The sequence below is a fragment of the Oncorhynchus masou genome, chromosome 9 (assembly GCF_036934945.1).
Source record: "Oncorhynchus masou masou isolate Uvic2021 chromosome 9, UVic_Omas_1.1, whole genome shotgun sequence".
Taxonomy (NCBI): Eukaryota; Metazoa; Chordata; class Actinopteri; order Salmoniformes; family Salmonidae; genus Oncorhynchus; species Oncorhynchus masou.
Genome location: NC_088220.1, coordinates 36,463,548 through 36,480,892, shown reverse-complemented (window position 1 = coordinate 36,480,892; position 17,345 = coordinate 36,463,548). Strand labels below are relative to the sequence as shown.

General features: G+C 40.4%; 1 protein-coding gene across 2 annotated transcripts; it reads left to right on the top strand.

Moving 5' to 3' along the window:
• The first annotated feature begins 1,519 nt into the window (after positions 1-1,519).
• LOC135545955 (AP-1 complex-associated regulatory protein-like) lies at positions 1,520-8,816 on the top strand. 2 transcript variants are annotated; one of them, XM_064973965.1, is made up of 10 exons: positions 1,520-1,890; positions 2,985-3,033; positions 3,147-3,173; positions 3,327-3,352; positions 3,454-3,550; positions 3,924-4,022; positions 5,208-5,266; positions 5,359-5,432; positions 5,642-5,764; positions 5,980-8,816. In XM_064973965.1, exons 1-10 carry the CDS (start codon positions 1,820-1,822, stop codon positions 6,273-6,275), a joined length of 921 nt encoding a protein of 306 aa, XP_064830037.1. In that variant the 5' UTR covers positions 1,520-1,819; the 3' UTR covers positions 6,276-8,816. The 2 variants fall into 2 exon arrangements, with proteins under 2 accessions (XP_064830037.1, XP_064830036.1); XM_064973964.1 differs by having other exon boundaries at positions 5,202-5,266.
• Positions 8,817-17,345: the final 8,529 nt, after the last annotated feature.

The following is a 17,345-nucleotide window of genomic DNA, read 5'->3' as shown; positions in this document are numbered from 1 at the left end:
GTTTCATTTGTAAATTATGTCTGAGTGTTGGAGTTTATCCCTGGCTCTCCGTAAATTAAAAAAACAAACATGAAAAAGGTGCTTTCTGGCTTGCTTAATATAAGGAATTAGAAATTATGTATACTTTGACTTTTAATGCTTAAGTATATTTTATCAGTTACATTTACTTTGATACTTAAGTATATTTTAAAGCAAATACCTTTAGACTTTTACTCAAGTAGTATTTTACAATGCGACTTTCACTTTTACTTGAGTCATTTTCTATTACAGTATCTTTACTTTTACTAAAGTATGACATTTGGGTACTTTTTCCACCACTGCACTCTACAAATTAGCACTAAACCTAAACAGGTCTATATTAGATCAGACAAAATATGTTACAAATTTCCTCGCTATATTAGATAAGACACAATATTTTACAATTTTCCTCGGTCTCCCCTTACTAATAGTGAGCGTGCAACTTTCAAACAATTTCCCCCACTCTTCCCTTCCAGCGAATCAAGGAAATGCAAACCAAGTTTGAAGATATTTTTCAACAAAAGCAAAGGACAGTAATGTTATGAGTAAAGTAGTAAGCCCAGGTTTCAATAGGTGCTAAAATATTAAGGTGACATGAAAGGAGTGAGGATATTTGGACTGGCAAAGCAGTTTTATCTGCTGACTGAATAGGAGATGATAATTATTCGTTTTTTTATACTCCTGGTCTCGAGGAAACAATTAAGAGTCCTCGTTGTCTGAGACGGTGTAAACATTTATCCAAGACGGAACACTCAATGTGGTCTTGAAACCAAACTTGAGTACTCCAACACTGCCCAGCACTTTGAGATTTCAGCTGATGTAAGAAGGGCTATATAAATACATTTGATTTAGATTTTTTGTTGTTGTCTCAAAAGCACCATTAGGCCTATATCCCAGAGTTCCCAAATGTTGACCTCTGATGTCCCCTATTAAGGAAATTACCACAATAACAACAACAAAACATTACTTACGACTTCAAAACTTGTATTACCACCATCTCTTCACTTGGCTCTGAATGCAGTATGTGCACTAAACTTAGAAGCCCAGGCTTCTCATGTATTACATTTGGAAGGTCACAGGTCGGTTTACCCCCCAAAATCTCCTTTAACTGCAGCTTCAAAGTCCACTATCAATCTATACTTTTAAAGATGTCAATTTTTATGCTTACCATGTACATATGTTTATCATTGAGTGTTGAAATTATAATCTACCAAATTGTGCCAAGAGAACAATGTGTCAATGGAGAAAATAATGTTTTACAATATATGTGGGCTACTGTAATGTTGTACAACATTTAATATGCTGTCTATGTTTTCGTTTATACCAGTCCTATGTAAGAACTACAGAGGATGGGTGGAAAAGACACTAAAAAGTTGTTGGTCTTACAAAAATAATGGTGGGCCTTTTCTTGTCTGAAAAACAGTGTTTTTGGATCTGAAGCGCGCACATTTCGTTTGAGCCAGGTTAGATACCGTAGCTAAACATGGGTCACGTGCCTAGAACGAGGAAAAGGAAGTATTGAATGAGACTTCAAAAAACCACGGCTGTGGCTAGCCACATTTTTCTGATTAATCTTGATGTTCAACAGCCTTCTGTATATAAAAATTATAGGCTGTATCACGATGAGTTGTTGTGCACTGGGTGTCATGTCACCCTTTAATTTTAAGCGCTAGCTAATGTCCGCGGCAACGGGTCGAAGATTTTAGGAATGAAACGCCTGTGCTAGCTATCCAACTAATTTCTCAGAATATCCAGGAAGTTAGCGCCCAACCCAACGAAGTTGTATTTTTGACAGAATGCGATGGGGAACTGTTGGGCTTATTGTTCTGGGATCTTCAGAAGAGAAGCGAACAGGATAAAACGAGGAGGCGGGTAAGTGATACGCCCTTTAAACTAGCGTTGACCAGCCGAGGTTAGCTAGCTAGATACACGTATTCAGTGGGTTGGCTGTCATACAATAACGTTACAATGCAGCGTCAAAACCTCCACGGTGCCCACGTTAATACGTGCCACAATTGCTTGTCAAATACCTTTCTCTACTAGGTAGTTAAGTCTTTCAGCAATCAGGATTAGAAACTATCACCTATACTGTACCGAAGATGTTTAACTAACCCAAGATAGACCACAGCCTATCGTTTCCAATGTGAACAAATGAGTCATAGTGGGCAGAACAAGCATGAAGTGGGCAGAGTCAAGCACGAACTCGCGAGATCCTATTGGCGCATTATACCATGTATTTGCATATTTCCGTTAGGGAACGCCTGTGAAGTGCACGTGTGCAATTACTAAATTCGCCCTTCCACTCCTTAAACGCAATTTTAGGAAACTTTGGCAAGAGTAAATGTTACACTAGATCCGGTGAAATATCTGTCTCATTGTTCAATCTGTGACCCTATTGTCAATACTGAAGCGTTCCTCACCCTGCCTAGTGGTTAGAGCGTTGGGCCAGTAACAGAAAGGTTGCAAGAGCTGACAATCCCCGAGCTGACAAGGTATAAATCTGTCGTTCTTCCCCTGAACAAGGCAGTTAACCCACTGTTCCTAAGCCGTCATTGTAAATAAGAATTTGTTCTTAACTGACTTGCCTAGTTAAATAAAGGTAAAATAAAAAATAATTTGGGTCTTGCCAATCATCATTTTTGGGAGTGCATAATGCGTTTCCTTTTAATATTTGATTATGTTTTATTGAATTCTAATTTAAACAAATCTAAAACATTTTGTAGGCAGAAGACTCATTCCATGCTTCCTGAGAGGGAAAATCACATTCTGAGTTGACAAATCAAAGTGTATTAGTCGCGTACACAGATTTAAACTGTAGGCTTGATGTTGAGATCAGTTAGGCTTTAATGTTAGTTTTGATGTCAGGCTGTATATATTCTGTTGAAAGCTATGACAATCATGTAAATCCACAGTGACCAAAAGCAGCCAAAATGGATGACAGTATTTTCATATTTCTGTCCATGCAGGTCAAAATACTTTAGAAGCAGCGCTGCGGGGGAACATTACACAATAGAGGTATGGTACATAGATTTTTCTGGAAGATGACATGTTTTACCATTCATCACTTGGTTTGAAGAAAGACGGTGATGTAACAAGCTAATACTTACAGTGCAGTTCTGTCTCCACAGTTTGAAAACCTCGTCGAGAGTGACGAGGTAAGTGTGAACATGTAGACCATATTTGTTCGATTGAAACCATCCCAAAGGGTGATATTGTCTGAAGATGCACAGAAGACACAATGAGCGTTGTCATATTGCACATTATTCTTTGCCCACTTTTGGTTTGAAGTTGTCTTATTCTAATTTCAGGCAGAGAGCCCACAAAGCTGTCCCAGGTATGTTTTATAAAATTTGTTTCAGGAGACTGGGCAAATGCATTTCAGAAGAATAATGTCAAGGTGAGCTTGAGGTAATCTTTGTTTCATTTTGATACCAGGCCTATCAGAGAAGATGAGATCCTCCACCTCAAAGAGCACCGCTATGCTGCAATTTCCAATCAGCAGACCTTGATAGACGAGAAGCTGCAAGCAGAGGTAGGCTTACTCAAGCAACTAGTTTCTTCTCAGTCTGTAAGGGATATAGGCCAGAGCCTCTGAAAGGGATGGATACATGCAGATGTAGTTTTTTACATAGAACCTTGTTTTTTTTTTGTTGCTTATTGATAATTGAAGGTTTAATTCAATGGAATCAATACACTTCCCAAATTATTGGTTATAAGCTTTGCAGTGCCTTTCATGTTGCTAGATAGGCTAAGCGTCAACTTATCTTAACTAAGTGCTCATAACAGGTTTATGTTTTAATTTGGTCCGATCTTAATTTTCCATTATTTGCTTTGCAGAATTGTTTTGCAATTTTAGTTTTCTGTTCTCAACTTTGTGTCCTTTATGTTTAATCATTTCTGCTCAGTTATTGGCACAAGAGGAGAAGTTAAGGCTAGAAGAGGAGGCTAGAAATGCTGCCCAGCGTGAGGCTGCCAGGCTGGCACGTGTTCGAAAGATAAAGGAGGTGAGGCGGCCATTATTGAAGTGAGCCTGTCGTCCCTTCACTACCTTTTTCCGCCTCACTCAGCTTTTCCTTGGCTCTACCCCTACTTCTCTTGATAACCCCTTCAAGTACTTAATACCACAAAGTGGTGGTCAATCTAAAGTAATGTAGCCTATGGTATGTATCTCTATATGAATTTGTAAATCATACCCTCAGGCAAGTGTCCTTTTAAAGTCAAATTATCTGAACTGTAAAAAACAGTCTAGGTATTTGGTTTGCCTTTCCCTTTTTTTTACCTGAATTAACTGAGGCATTTGTCCACACTCCATTTTTTTTAATCCTCAAATTATATAACCATTTACTTCCATTCCTTTGTTTGTCCGTGCCGTGATTTTTTATATTTTTTATTTGTCATTCCGCAGCTTACCCCTTGGTTAAAGGACAAGACATAAAACAAAAATATATTTTTTGGTAACATGAACAAAGTCTCCAAAAGCACCCAAATACGTCCTTTTGGAAACGGCAAAGCTTTCAGAATACTGTAGTAATGCAGGTCTTTAGATGTTGTACACATGAAATTATTTAATTCCTAACTTAATTGTCATATCTGCAACGTTATATTCCATTGTGTTGGACTCGAGTGAAACATCTCCTTTGTGTGAGGATGCTCTTGCTTTTTCGTTCCCATTGTGGTGATTAAAAGCCTACGCATATTCGCACACGGAAAAGTATTGCTTGAGTCCAACAAAATGGAATATAACGTTGTGGATAAAGTTCATAGTGATACACTTTCATGTGTACAACACCTAAAGACCTGCAACACTATACTGAGAGCGTATTCCCTTCTAAAAGGATGTATTTTTGTGTTTTAGGAGCCTCTGTTATTGGTTTATCTGTGCCCCTGCAACTGCAAAACGAGCACGAGGAAGTATTTCGCTGGCGGGGCAAGCTTCTCGAAAACCAAGGGAAATTGCTAGTGTCTGGACACTTCCATAACATGACATTTACATTAAAAAAAATCTATTTATATTGTTCACAACACGTTAACTTGTCCTTTTAATTCATTTCTGTTTCTTATGTGTTTGCCCAGCTTAATCCGTTTTAACAGTTGATTGGCTGCATTTCACTAACACATTTTCAAGAGATGGTTGTTTACCATTTTGACCAAGTGTGTTTCTGAGGTATTCCTATTTTTCAAAGCACCAGCTTGCACAACGGACAAAAGGCAAGGCGGAAAGCAAAGGTGGCTCAGCCCATTTGAGAAAGTGAGTATATCAACCAAGCAGAAATGTCTACCACCTCATGGTCTGTGTGTCAAGTTTACAGTTTCTCCTTCACTGGTTGGATTCTGTTCTAGGCATGGCTCTGGTGAAGACTTTGATGTCTACCTACAGAATGTGAAAGCCACGTCGGAAGCCTTCCGGAGCAGCAGTGAGTCCGCTATTTTAGCACAACTATTTTCTGTAGCCTATATATTATAGTCCGTGCTTGATAAAACTCTTAAAAAATAAAATAATGGTGCATACAAAAATTATATTCTAAGATAAATGACTTCCTGTATCCTTGAAAGGTCATCCTCATGCATCATTATGAGACGTTTTTGCTCTTTAACACCACCTGTAATTTGTTTGTGTCATCAGGGCTGTCTTCTGAGACTAACGTGATCACTCCCAACACGGAGAGCAGCTGGGACTTCAACACTAAGACCCGCTCCACCAATGATGACGGAACCTCACTGGACCTGGAGTGGGAGGACGAGGAAGGTGGGGGCTTGTCTAATTATTTTACTTATTGTCCCCTTTGGGATGTTTTGTTGGCGGCATTACATGAATTTGCACTACATTCCCTGAACTTGTACTGTGCAGTTTCATTGAACAACGATAGTAATTGTCGAATTCAACCCTCAAAAACCACCAGTTGAAGGACCATTTGGGGTTTAACTCCATGTGTCGGTGTATCACGTTGTCCTTGTCTTCAGGGATGAACCGGACGGTCACAGCGTGGGAGAGGTCTAAAACGGAGGAGGACATACTCCGAGCGGCACTCCAGCCGGGCGATAAGCAGGCGACCAGTGGTCCGGCCTCCGCTTCGGAGGACTCCAACGCCCTGGAGTGGGAGAACGACTTTGTGAGCGCGCACGCTGAGGAAAATGCTGAGGAGAACGCAGAGGATTCTGAATACGAGTGCTTTGTCAACCCCATCATGGATATGGACACCCCATCTGAGGAAACACCACCGCTAGATATTACCGCACCGGAGTCTGAGGAGAGATAGTCCCCATCGCCAGGGGTACCAGAGTCAAATCCTAGCGTTAGTCCACCAGCCCATTGCCTCACCCAAAAGGGAAATTGATTTACCACTACTCAAGACTTCTCTGTCTGCTTGCTCTGAATGTTTGTGTCATTTACCTGGGCATATCTGTCAAAGAGGCTATGTACATACAGGTCAGATAAAGCTGTGGACATGCCAGATTTTCTCTGACCCATCCTCTGTGTGAAATATTTGTTAATTGGGAATGTTTGATGCTACACCTAACCTCAACAGCGGTATGTGTTGGATTGTTGCCATTGACTGGTGGGTCAATTTTTTTTGATTTGACAATCTTCTTGTATGTTAATGATTGAGCCTTAGTTGGACTGACATTTTCTTGGGATCACGTCACCCAGTACATATTTGACACAAGTGCAATTTGCATATCAAGTTGGTGTGAGTGCTTGCACTTGTGAGTGGGCTACAGTGTCTTCACAGTTAAAATTCACTGATAGCATATAGGAACAAATATGATCAAGGCAACAACTATCACTACTTCTATCAGTGCCTCAATCACTAGAAAATAAAACGGGCAAATAAATTGTTGACCAGTTCGTCTAGTAGTTAGCTGACAAAGATTGTCTGTTAGCAAGTGCGTATTTTAATCAAAGTGGATCTCCAAGGATCATAGCTTGCCAGTTCCCTGGTATGAAACCTGTATAGAAACTCTTGAGTGGAGTATATCATATCATGTCGCAACTTGTCTGTACAAAGTGGACATGCAGTGTACTTGTATTGGAGAAATGCAAGTGCTATCATTGCTATGTTGTCTTTCCTCATTTCCAATTAACAAGTGAGTCATCATGGACACATACGACTACACTTGTTTTATTGATTTTAAACAAAATGTTGTTTGTCAGTCAAATGCAGCTCAAGGTGCGAACAGGCCCGTGCGACAACATTCTTATTTGTGTTGTTTTATATGTCTTGAAGGTTAGCTACCTCCAATTTTTATAATTCCTTACTCCCCTGTGTACAAATCTAAAGCCCACAGCATATGACTTTTCTTATCTTTTTTTTTTCAATGTTTAGGAGCAATATGTCATAGTGAGGGACTCTATGCAGAAGTTGTGAATTGTTCATTTTACGCTGAAGACCAATTGATTACAAGAGCACATGGCTAGACCTGCATCTATTGACTAAATGGCACTGCCAATAAGTATGGCGGTACACCTTGGACTCCCAACTCTTCAATCTCGCCTTCTGTTTTAGGACAATCGTTGAGACTATTTTTCAAGAGAAGAATGTAACCCTGCTCTCTGGACTTGGACATGTATATGTTTTAACGCTAGTGAAATGGTTGCCGTGAAGACACTGGGCTAGGAATAATGAGGATCTGAATGGTTTGGAGACTACAGTATACTCCAGGTTTCGAAGGCTTCTAGAGATGGACCAATGTGTGGTAGCTGTCATTTCTTTGTGTGCCCTAGCAAATGTTGTTTTGTTTTCCCGCACAGCAAAAAGAGTCCCTCTCACCGCACCCTTTCAATGTGGATGTGATGCTGATGTTTGCTGATGTGCCTACTTAGGAGACTAGCTTTATTGTGCGGAGCACTGCATCTCTCACCTTGATTTTGCAATTGTGATATTTGAGTGACAACAGCGATTTTCCCCCATAGTGCACCACTACCTGGGGAATCCAATGTTGGCACCATTTATGTTGTTTCACCACATTGAAAGTGAATTTTACTTTTCTTTAATTATTTGCACTGTCTATAGCTTTACCAACCTAGAAACACAAGCCATTTGTCTTTAGCAATTAAAGTGTAATCATGATTGTGGTGAAGAATTACCACAGCTGCACAATTGGCCCAACTTTTTCAGACCTCCCTTTATTTGGCTGGCATCATAACTCAATTTTGAATATATTGTCCACATAAAGTGTACAGACTGTAATGATGGGAGAGATTGTATTGCAGTTTTACCTATGCACTGTTTGACTTACTTGAAACTAGTGTGTCCAAACAATGACTGGTTTGTTTTCGAACCGGCACCGTCCAACACTGTTAACTTCTAAAATGTTGGACAAACAAAATGGTTTGGCAAGAATTGGCATGGTGTTAACGGGTGCAATCACAAGGGTGGATTGAACCTCTGTGTGCATTCATTCGTATCATTCCACTGATTTAGAAATGTTTTTATTTGTTACTGTAAAGGAATTTCAGAAATGGGCCAGTTTTATTTGGTTACGTTTACTGGGAAATAGTACAGAATGTGGTGTGACAACTTAACTTTTTCTATGAATCTACTGATTTTATTTGAGATCCAAGCATGTCTAAACTCTGAATTGGATGCAATATAGGATATCAATATAGGATTTTACGAGGTCTGAGTTTCACACATGATTCCCAGGTTTGGATGACACCCAGAGTCATGATCCCTAATGATTTGAATTCTATTGCAAACAGAATGTATCAACACCAGTGCCGTTCTGTTAATACTGTACAACGGTATTTTGAGTTTAAGTGCAACCAAAATAAACCCTACAAACTTCTTAATCTGTGATCATTAGAGTTGTCAAATGGCTTAATGCAGAATGATATATACACAGTGCAGTTTGTGTATAATTAAATAAACGGAACAAAAATATAAACGCAACATGTAAAGTGTTATTTCATCAGCTCAAATAAAAGTCCCCAAATTCTTTCATATGGTCAAAAAGCTTATTTCTCCCAAAGTGTGCAGAAATATGTTTACATCCCTGTTGGTGAGCATTTCTCCTTTGCAAAATAATCCATCCACTTGACAGATGTGTCATATCAAGAAGTTGATTAAACAGCATGATCATTACACAGGTGCAACTTGTGTTGTGGACAATAAAAGGCCAGTTTAAAATGTGCAGTTTTGTCACACCACTCAATGCCACAGATGTCTCAAGTTTTGAGGGAGCGCACAATTGGCATGCTGAATGCAGGAATGTCCTCCAGAGCTGTTGCCAGATAATTTAAGCATAATTTTTCTACCATAAGCTGCCATCGTCATTTTAGAGAATTTGTCAGTACGTCCGACTGACCTCACAACCGCAGATCACGTGTGACCACGCCAACCCAGGACCTCCACATTCGGCTTCTTCACCTGCGGGATTGTCTGAGACCAACCACCCGGACAGCTGATAAAACTGTGGGTTTGCACAACCGAAGAATTTCTGTCCAAATGGTGAGAGACCGTCTCAGGAAAGCTCATCTGCGTGCTTGTCGTCCTCACCAGGGTCTTGACCTGACTGCAGTTTGGCGTCGTATCCGTCTTCAGACTTGAATGCCCAGAGATACTGTGAATTTATCCTGAGGCCCATTGTGTCATTCATCCGCCGGCATCACCATGTTTTAGCGGCCCCATGTGTCGCAAGGATCTGAACACCAATTCCTGGAAGCTGAAAATGTCCCAGTTCTTCCATGGCCTGCATACTCACCCAACATGTCACCCGTTGAGCATGTTTGGGATGCTCTGGATCAACGTGTACGACAACATGTTCCATTTCCCTGCAATATCTGGCAACTTCGCACAGCCGTTGAAGAGGAATGCGACAACATTCCACAGGCGACTATCAACAGGCTGAGCAACTCTATATGAAGGAGAATTGTCGCGCTGCATAAGGGCAAATAGTGGTCACACAACATACTGACTTGTGCATATCTTTATTCCCAGTCATGTGAAATCCATAGATTAGGGCCTAATGAATGTATATGAACTGTAACTCAGTAAAATCTTAGAAATTGTTGCATGTTGCATTTATGTTTTTGTTCAGTGTATGTCGGTCTTTCATCTAATTATCTAAATGTCCCTTGCTGATGCAATGTAATACAGATCAAATGCATGGGTGATGAAATCTCCAGCAGGTGGCAGTATCACTCCATTGCATTCTCGGAGAATTCCAGCATATGTACAGTGTGTTCAGAAAGTATTCACACCCTTGACTTTTTCCACATTTTGTGTTACAGCCTGAATTTGTAACGGATTAAATTGAGATGTTTTGTCGCAGGCCTACACACAATACCCCATAATGTCAAAGTGGAACTATGTTTTTCGAAATCTTTACAAATGAATGAGAAGCTGAAAAGTCTTGAATCAATAAGTATTAAACCTTGTTGTTAGGGTAAGCCTAAATAAGTTAAGGAGTGAAAATGTGGTTAACAAATCACACAATAAGCTGCCTGGACTTTGCGCGCAATAATAGTGTTTAACATGATTTTTAAATGACTACCTCATCTTTGTACACCACACATACAGTGATCTGTAAAGTCCCTCAGCCGAGCAGTGAATTTCAAACACAGATTCAACCACAAAGACCAGGAAGGTTTTCCAATGCCTCGCAAAGAAGGGCACCTATTTGTAAATACAAAAAGCAGACATTGAATATCCCTCCGAGCATGGTGAAGTTATTAATTACACTTTAGATGGTGTATCAATACACCCAGTCACTACAAAGATACAGGCGTCCTTCCTAAAGGAAAGAAACTGAGAATGGTGACTTTAAAACAGTTACAGGGTTTAACGGCTGTGATAGGAGAAGACTGAGGATGGATCATCAACATTGTAGTTACTCCACGATAATAACCTAAATGACAGAGTGAAAAAAGGGAACCCTGTAGATAATAAACATATTCCAAAATATGCATCCTGTTTGCAACAAGGCACTGAAGTAATATTGCAAAACAATGTGGCAAAGAAATACATTTTTGGTCCTGAATATAAATTGTTATGTTTGGGGCAAATCCAATACAACACATTACTTAGTACCACTCTCCATATTTTCAAAAATAGTGGTGGCTGCATTATGTTATGGGTATGCTTGTAATCGTGAAGGACTGTGGAATTTTTCAGTATAAAATAGTAACGTAATGGCGTTAAGCAAAGGCAAAATCCTAGATGAAAACCTGGTTTAATCTGCTTTCCATCAGACACCGGGAGATTAATTCACCTTTCAGCAGGACAATAACCTAAAACACAAGGCCAAATCAACACTGGAGTTGCTTATTAACAAGAAGACACTGAATGTTCCGGAGTGGCGGAGTTACAGTTTTGACATAAATCTGTTTGAAAATCTGTGGCAAGACCTAAACATGGTTGTCTAGCAATGATCAACAAACAATTTGACAGTTTGAAGAATTTTGAAAAGAGTAATGGGCAAACAATGCAGGTGTGGGAAGCTCTTAGAGATGTACCCAGAAAGACTCACAGCTGTAATCGCTGCCAAAGATGCTTCTACAAAGTATTGACTCAGGGATGTGAATACTTATGTAAATGAGATTTTTCTGTATTTCATTTTCAGTAAATGTGCAAACATTTAAAAAAAATATATGTTTTCACTTTGTCATTATGGGTTATTGTGTGTAGAGTTGTGAGAAAAAAACATCTATTTAATAGATTTTTGTGGAATAAGTCAAGGCATATGAGTACTTTCTGAAGGCACTGTGCCTGATTGACAACATCCCAGTATCTCACTCTACAAAACTGTCCTTTATGCCAAATGGCTAGAAGGAAGCTATTAACTATGTATTAATGTTTGAAAAATCAGACAAAATCTCATAGCTGGAAGGAATTTTGAGGACCAGCTTCCACTAAAAGAAACATTATGAAATTAAATTGTGTGAGTGTGTGTTACTCAGTCTGTTAAGAGAACACCTTGCCTCAAAACTCAATTTCCTCTCCTCCACCATGGAAAAGTGAAGGTGAGGAAAATGAAGACAAACGGCAGACCAGAGACAATCGAGGCCCTGCACCTGAAAACCTTGTCTCCCTCAAAGGATTGTGGGAGCTGGCAAGGAGATAAATGAAAAGAGAGAACAGTTCAGACAATAGGAGCTAGCTTTACTGAATTACATTGGAAGCATCCTTTTCCTGGGATAACACAAGCACTGTATTGTTACAGTAAACGCTTTTGGTTCTCTGGAACGGTTTATGTTTATTACTTTGAGAGTAGCCCCTGTGTACACAATTCTCTACCACTCAATGTGAACATGGACCCCACAGTGATCCAAACCATCAACCCTGTGCCATCCTCTAACCTCTCTCTTCACCCCCTTCACCCCCTCTTTTTCTCTCTTTTTCTCAATGAGGTGATGGCTGCTCTCTGTGTTATCGAAGCCGGAGGCTCTCATTATAAATCAAACACTTAAAGAGCCATGTTCTGTTGGCAGTGCCCCCAGGCTCCTGAAGCAAAGGCCTTGTCTTTATACTCACACACCCCGTCACAGTACAGGAAGTTCTATGAAGCTACAGACGCTGGGAAAGTTTTAGCCCTTAAGAAAGTAGGAGAGAGTGTTTGGGGGAGATTAGGCTCCAAGCTATTTGTAGAATTGCAGGGTCTTCTCATATCACGATGGGTATGATTTCATTGTGTACCATCTCAATGGCTTTTTCAGGCAAATTTTCCAAAGGAGTGTCAGTAGACGTTTAGCTAACACTGAAACACTTGTGCATGTATGCAGAAAGTGTGCCTTAAAAAGGCGTTGTACATTCAAGTGATCTGTGATGTTATAGGCTACTTCTCAATGTATACAGATAGTAATGAAAACATTGTCCACCATCTAGAACCGGGTTTTGTGCAACGACATCTCCGCAGGGAACAGATCTATCAAAGGGGTTGAGCACATCTAGGGTCTATGCATATGGCTTGTTATAAAATCAAAGGAATTCCAAGGAAAACCTATTTGTGGAGATGGCGAACCTGGCCTGCTGGAATGAGATTTGGCTACACAATCATATGATGTTACATAAGAGAAATGGACACCCAAGATCAACCATTGGACAAAAACACCGGAGATAAAGCACCATGGAATATCAAGGGGTGAATTTGATAAGCAGTGAGGGACTAGCATTGGGAATTAGCATCCATTAAGTCTGACTGACGTCTGGAGAAATAGAATTACCCCTTGGAGCGAGGAGAGGTGTCGTCGCTCATGAGAGACGACTCCATCATCGTAGCACCATGCCGTTCCGTCTACCGCACAGGCCACCTGTTCAATATTTATGCCTGCACACAGATGCACGCCTCTGCTAAGCGTCTTCTCCTCCACCCCCACCCCAGCCCCAACTCCAGCACCACCGCACTCCTATTCCTATTGTCTAAAACCCCACAACTTTCACCTGCATTACTGTCTTGTCCCATTACCACATTTCCTCAAATCTTTTGGCTATTAGTCTATCAATTAATGCAACATTTCATGCACTGTAAATGGAATTGTGCTCCTTACAGCGCTGAAACATTAAGGATGAAGTAGGAAGCAGAGGCAAGGTCAGAAGAACACTGGACGTCTGTTTGGTTCATATCTGATCACAGCAGCAGTGCTTCACAATAATGAATAGACAGCAATGGTGGGAGGCAACGAGGGAGGGAGGCGGCAGGCCATTTCGTGCACCAGAAATAGAACTCTCTGTTCCCTCAAGAGGCCATCAAGGGTCCCTTTTTCTCAAGCCACTCATGATGACGAAGAGGACAGAGAATGAGGACCTCTCTTCTTTTCCGCTGGAGGAGGAGGAGAAGAAGGGACAGGGGATTGGTTCAAGATGATTTCATAACTAGATTTCAGTTGTGGAAAAAGTACCCAATTGTCATACTTGAGTAAAAGTAAAGATACTTTCATAGGAAATGACTCAAGTAAAAGTCACCCAGTAAAATCTACTTGATTAAATGTAAAGATACATTAATATGAAATGACTCAAGTAAAAGTGAAATTCACCCAGTAAAATACTACTTGAGGAAAATTCTAAATGTATTTGGTTTGAAATATGCTTATCTTAAGTATCAAAAGCAAATGTAATTGCTAAAATTGACTTAGTATCAAAAGTAGAAGTAAATGCTATAAATCATTTCAAATTCCATATACTCTGCAAACAAAACAGCACAATTATTATTATTATTATTATTAAGGAAGCCGTGGGTACACCAACACTCAGACATCATTTACAAACAAAGCATTTGTGTTTAGTGAGTCCGCCAGATCAGAGGCACTAGTGAAGACCACGCCCACTGGGCACAGACGTCAATTCACTGTCTATTCCATGTTGGCTCAACGTCATTTCATTGTAATGCGAGTATAAAGTACGTATTTTCTTTAGGAATGTAGTGAAGTAAATGTAGACGTTCTAAAAAATATAAATAGTAAAGTACAGATACCCCAAAAAATGACTTAAGTATTACCTTAAAGTCTACAGTATATATATATATTTTAGCTAGATTCATTGCCAGTCATTGTCTGCCTGTGTGTGTAGGACCTCTATGCACATCTGTGCTGAGCTTGGTCCAAATACATACAATTCAGAATGATACTGTAAAAGTGTGGGAGGAAAGCAGTCCTCTATTGCACAAAGAGGACGGATTGGGAAGTCAACTGATTAACTTACTAAACACGTTTTCAAAACACTAAACTGGACACAATAACCATAGTTCTGTCAGAGCAAAGCTTGCATGTCATTTTAGAGAGAGGTGTAAAATAAAAACAGACAGGAGAGTAATAATATATCCATGGGGGAAAAGCACACGCAAGATATCAAAGTTATATCTTTTTGGAATGAGCACCAAACATCTACTTGGAACAATTTATTATAATCTTGGGTGCAAGGACTTTTGTTTGAACCCAATTCAGTAATTTGCAGATAATGTTATAATGGGGGATGTTAAGAATAGGTATGGTTTGGTATCAATATCTACAGATAATATCCACTGAGAGGAACAGCTTGCAAGTTGTGGTGGTTTTAATGCGGTTAACGCCTCCGATCCAGAGTAAACATTCTGAGTGAACCAGCAGCGCGCTTCCCCTTTATCTGCAATTGAACTAATTGTCCTTCACCATCAGTTCTGAGCCATCCTACATTACATCATGCAACTGCAAGGACAAGATGACCATCTCCTTTAATGGCTGCCTTTCCTAATAGTGGAGGAGGAGGGTAGTGCTGGCTCCGTAAAAAAAAAAAAATCACAAAAGTGCCTTCCTTTAATCTTCAGGCAGGATCTGTAGAATGTGAAGTGTTCCTACTCCAGAAGGACACAGGGAAGCTGGACCTCCATGGAGACCAACGGTCTTAAGAGGGCTTTGTGCGTAATCGATTTGGAGGAAGCAACTTTTCTGCCACAGGGTAAAAGAGACCTCCCACATATGATTCCCAGTTTAGACCTTTGGTCTGGCCAAGTGTTGAGGCAAGGGATGTGGTAAAAGGAAAATGTGTTTCATTTGACGGAATAGGGTAACACTGCCTGTGAATATATCCTCTTAATGCATTACAAGCATATATTCATAATGATTTATGAGCTATGTATTATAATGCAAAAACATAGGTGTTTATAACTGCCCATAAACACCCAGTAAAACTATATCCATAAAGCCTTCTAGGAAGGTTGCAAAATGCATTATGAAGCAGAGTGATATATTGCCCTATGAGCTGATGAAATACCTGACTGGTCGTTATTTCCTCCAGCACCGAGAGGTCGAGAGTACCGTCTCAAGCTACAGTGACATGGTCAGGAAAAGCTCCTGGCCCACTATACATTTTAATGTCTATTTGAAAGTGTAGTTCCTTTTTTATACCATAGGGGCCACTGCCATGTCAGACTACTGCTGTGAATAGAAACCACATCTGGTTCAAAACAAGACTAATTTCACCCTCAACAAGAATAGAAGATAGTCCCAAATGCCTCACTGCATCTGTTTTGTGGTATGCTAAATTTGGATAATGAAATCAGCTGTAGGCATTGTGATTGCATTATGTTTGGGGACGGCAGATAGCCTTGCGGTTAGAGAGTTGGACGAGGAACCGAAAGGTTGCAAGATTGAATCCCCGAGCTGACAAGGTAAAAAAACGTGTCGTTATGCCCCTGAACAAGGCAGTTAACCCACTGTTCCTAGGCCGTCGTTGAAAATAAAGATTTGTTCTTCACTGACTTCCCAACTTAAATAAAGGTTAAAAAAATGTGTTTAATATTAGCACTGCACAGGTATGTTGGGAAAGAGAGGGAGAGAGAATGTGGAAGAACAATTGCCTCTATAGCTGGCTAGTGTGGATCGAAGCACACTATTTTATTAAAGGATCAATTCACTCTGCATGATGGGTAATCACAAACCAATGCGATGAGGGTATTGATTTTTGCACAAAAATCCAATGTGGATTGAAATGTGTGGAATTATAGATCCGTGAGCCTCTTATTAGGCAAAAGGAACATACTGTGTTGCTTAATGGCTTTTTCTTTGCACGCACACACACACACACTTGCAGGCAAACAAGTATGCACATGCACAAACACACACACAGACTTATCTCTGGATTTCATAAGGTGATGTATAGGTGAAAGACCAATTTCCAGTTGAAAACTGAACTAGACTTAATTTTATGTCCTTGATTGTGTATAGACAACAGTAGAAAAGGTTGTGGAAATGCAGAGATTATTTCCTAGGAGTCCATTATTGCTGAAGCAGCCATAGATATATGAATGCCTCGGAGCACGTTAGGTACCTCACAAGCTCTGGCAGCTTCCTTGGTAGACGGACGGACGGGGGGGGGAGTGTAGCTCTTTTCTTTCTGACAGGCACAGCTCCAATGGGGCCATCTGTGAGAAGGACCCAAATGCCACCAACAGAGGATTGTTTCTGTTGCCCATGCACCCATGTCATTTTGAGTGAAATTTCTGTTTAGTCCACTGGGATTTGTAGACAGGATTTGGAGGTGGCTTGCTCTCTTGGAACTCACTCGGAGGTCCTGTTGTTCATATTTGATGATGGAGAACATGTTTTGCTCTCTGTCTCTGTCTCTCTCTCTGTCTCTCTGTCTCTGTCTCTGTCTCTGTCTCTGTCTCTCTCTCTCTCTCTCTTTCTCTCTCTTTCTCTCTCAAAGGGCAGGGATGGGTGAAGACCTCTTCTTGGGAGTGTGGAACTTCTTTCTGTCTCAGAGAGGAGGAGGTGGCACTCAACGTCTCATTGAGGGTCCATTGAGACTGAAAGGAGTATTTTTTCCCCCGATTCAACCACATTGGGGTTTTCCTCCTACTGCGTCCCCCGGGAACCTGCCACTCAAACGTACGTATCCCTCAATGGCCACATAGAT

Bases quoted from the DNA above. Each gene is read 5' to 3' on its own strand.
- LOC135545955 (XM_064973964.1), top strand. From the start codon at position 1,820: ATGGGGAACTGTTGGGCTTATTGTTCTGGGATCTTCAGAAGAGAAGCG. The intron at 3,034-3,146 runs GTATGGTACATA...CTGTCTCCACAG, and splicing joins GGGAACATTACACAATAGAG to TTTGAAAACCTCGTCGAGAG. The intron at 3,174-3,326 runs GTAAGTGTGAAC...TTCTAATTTCAG, and splicing joins ACCTCGTCGAGAGTGACGAG to GCAGAGAGCCCACAAAGCTG.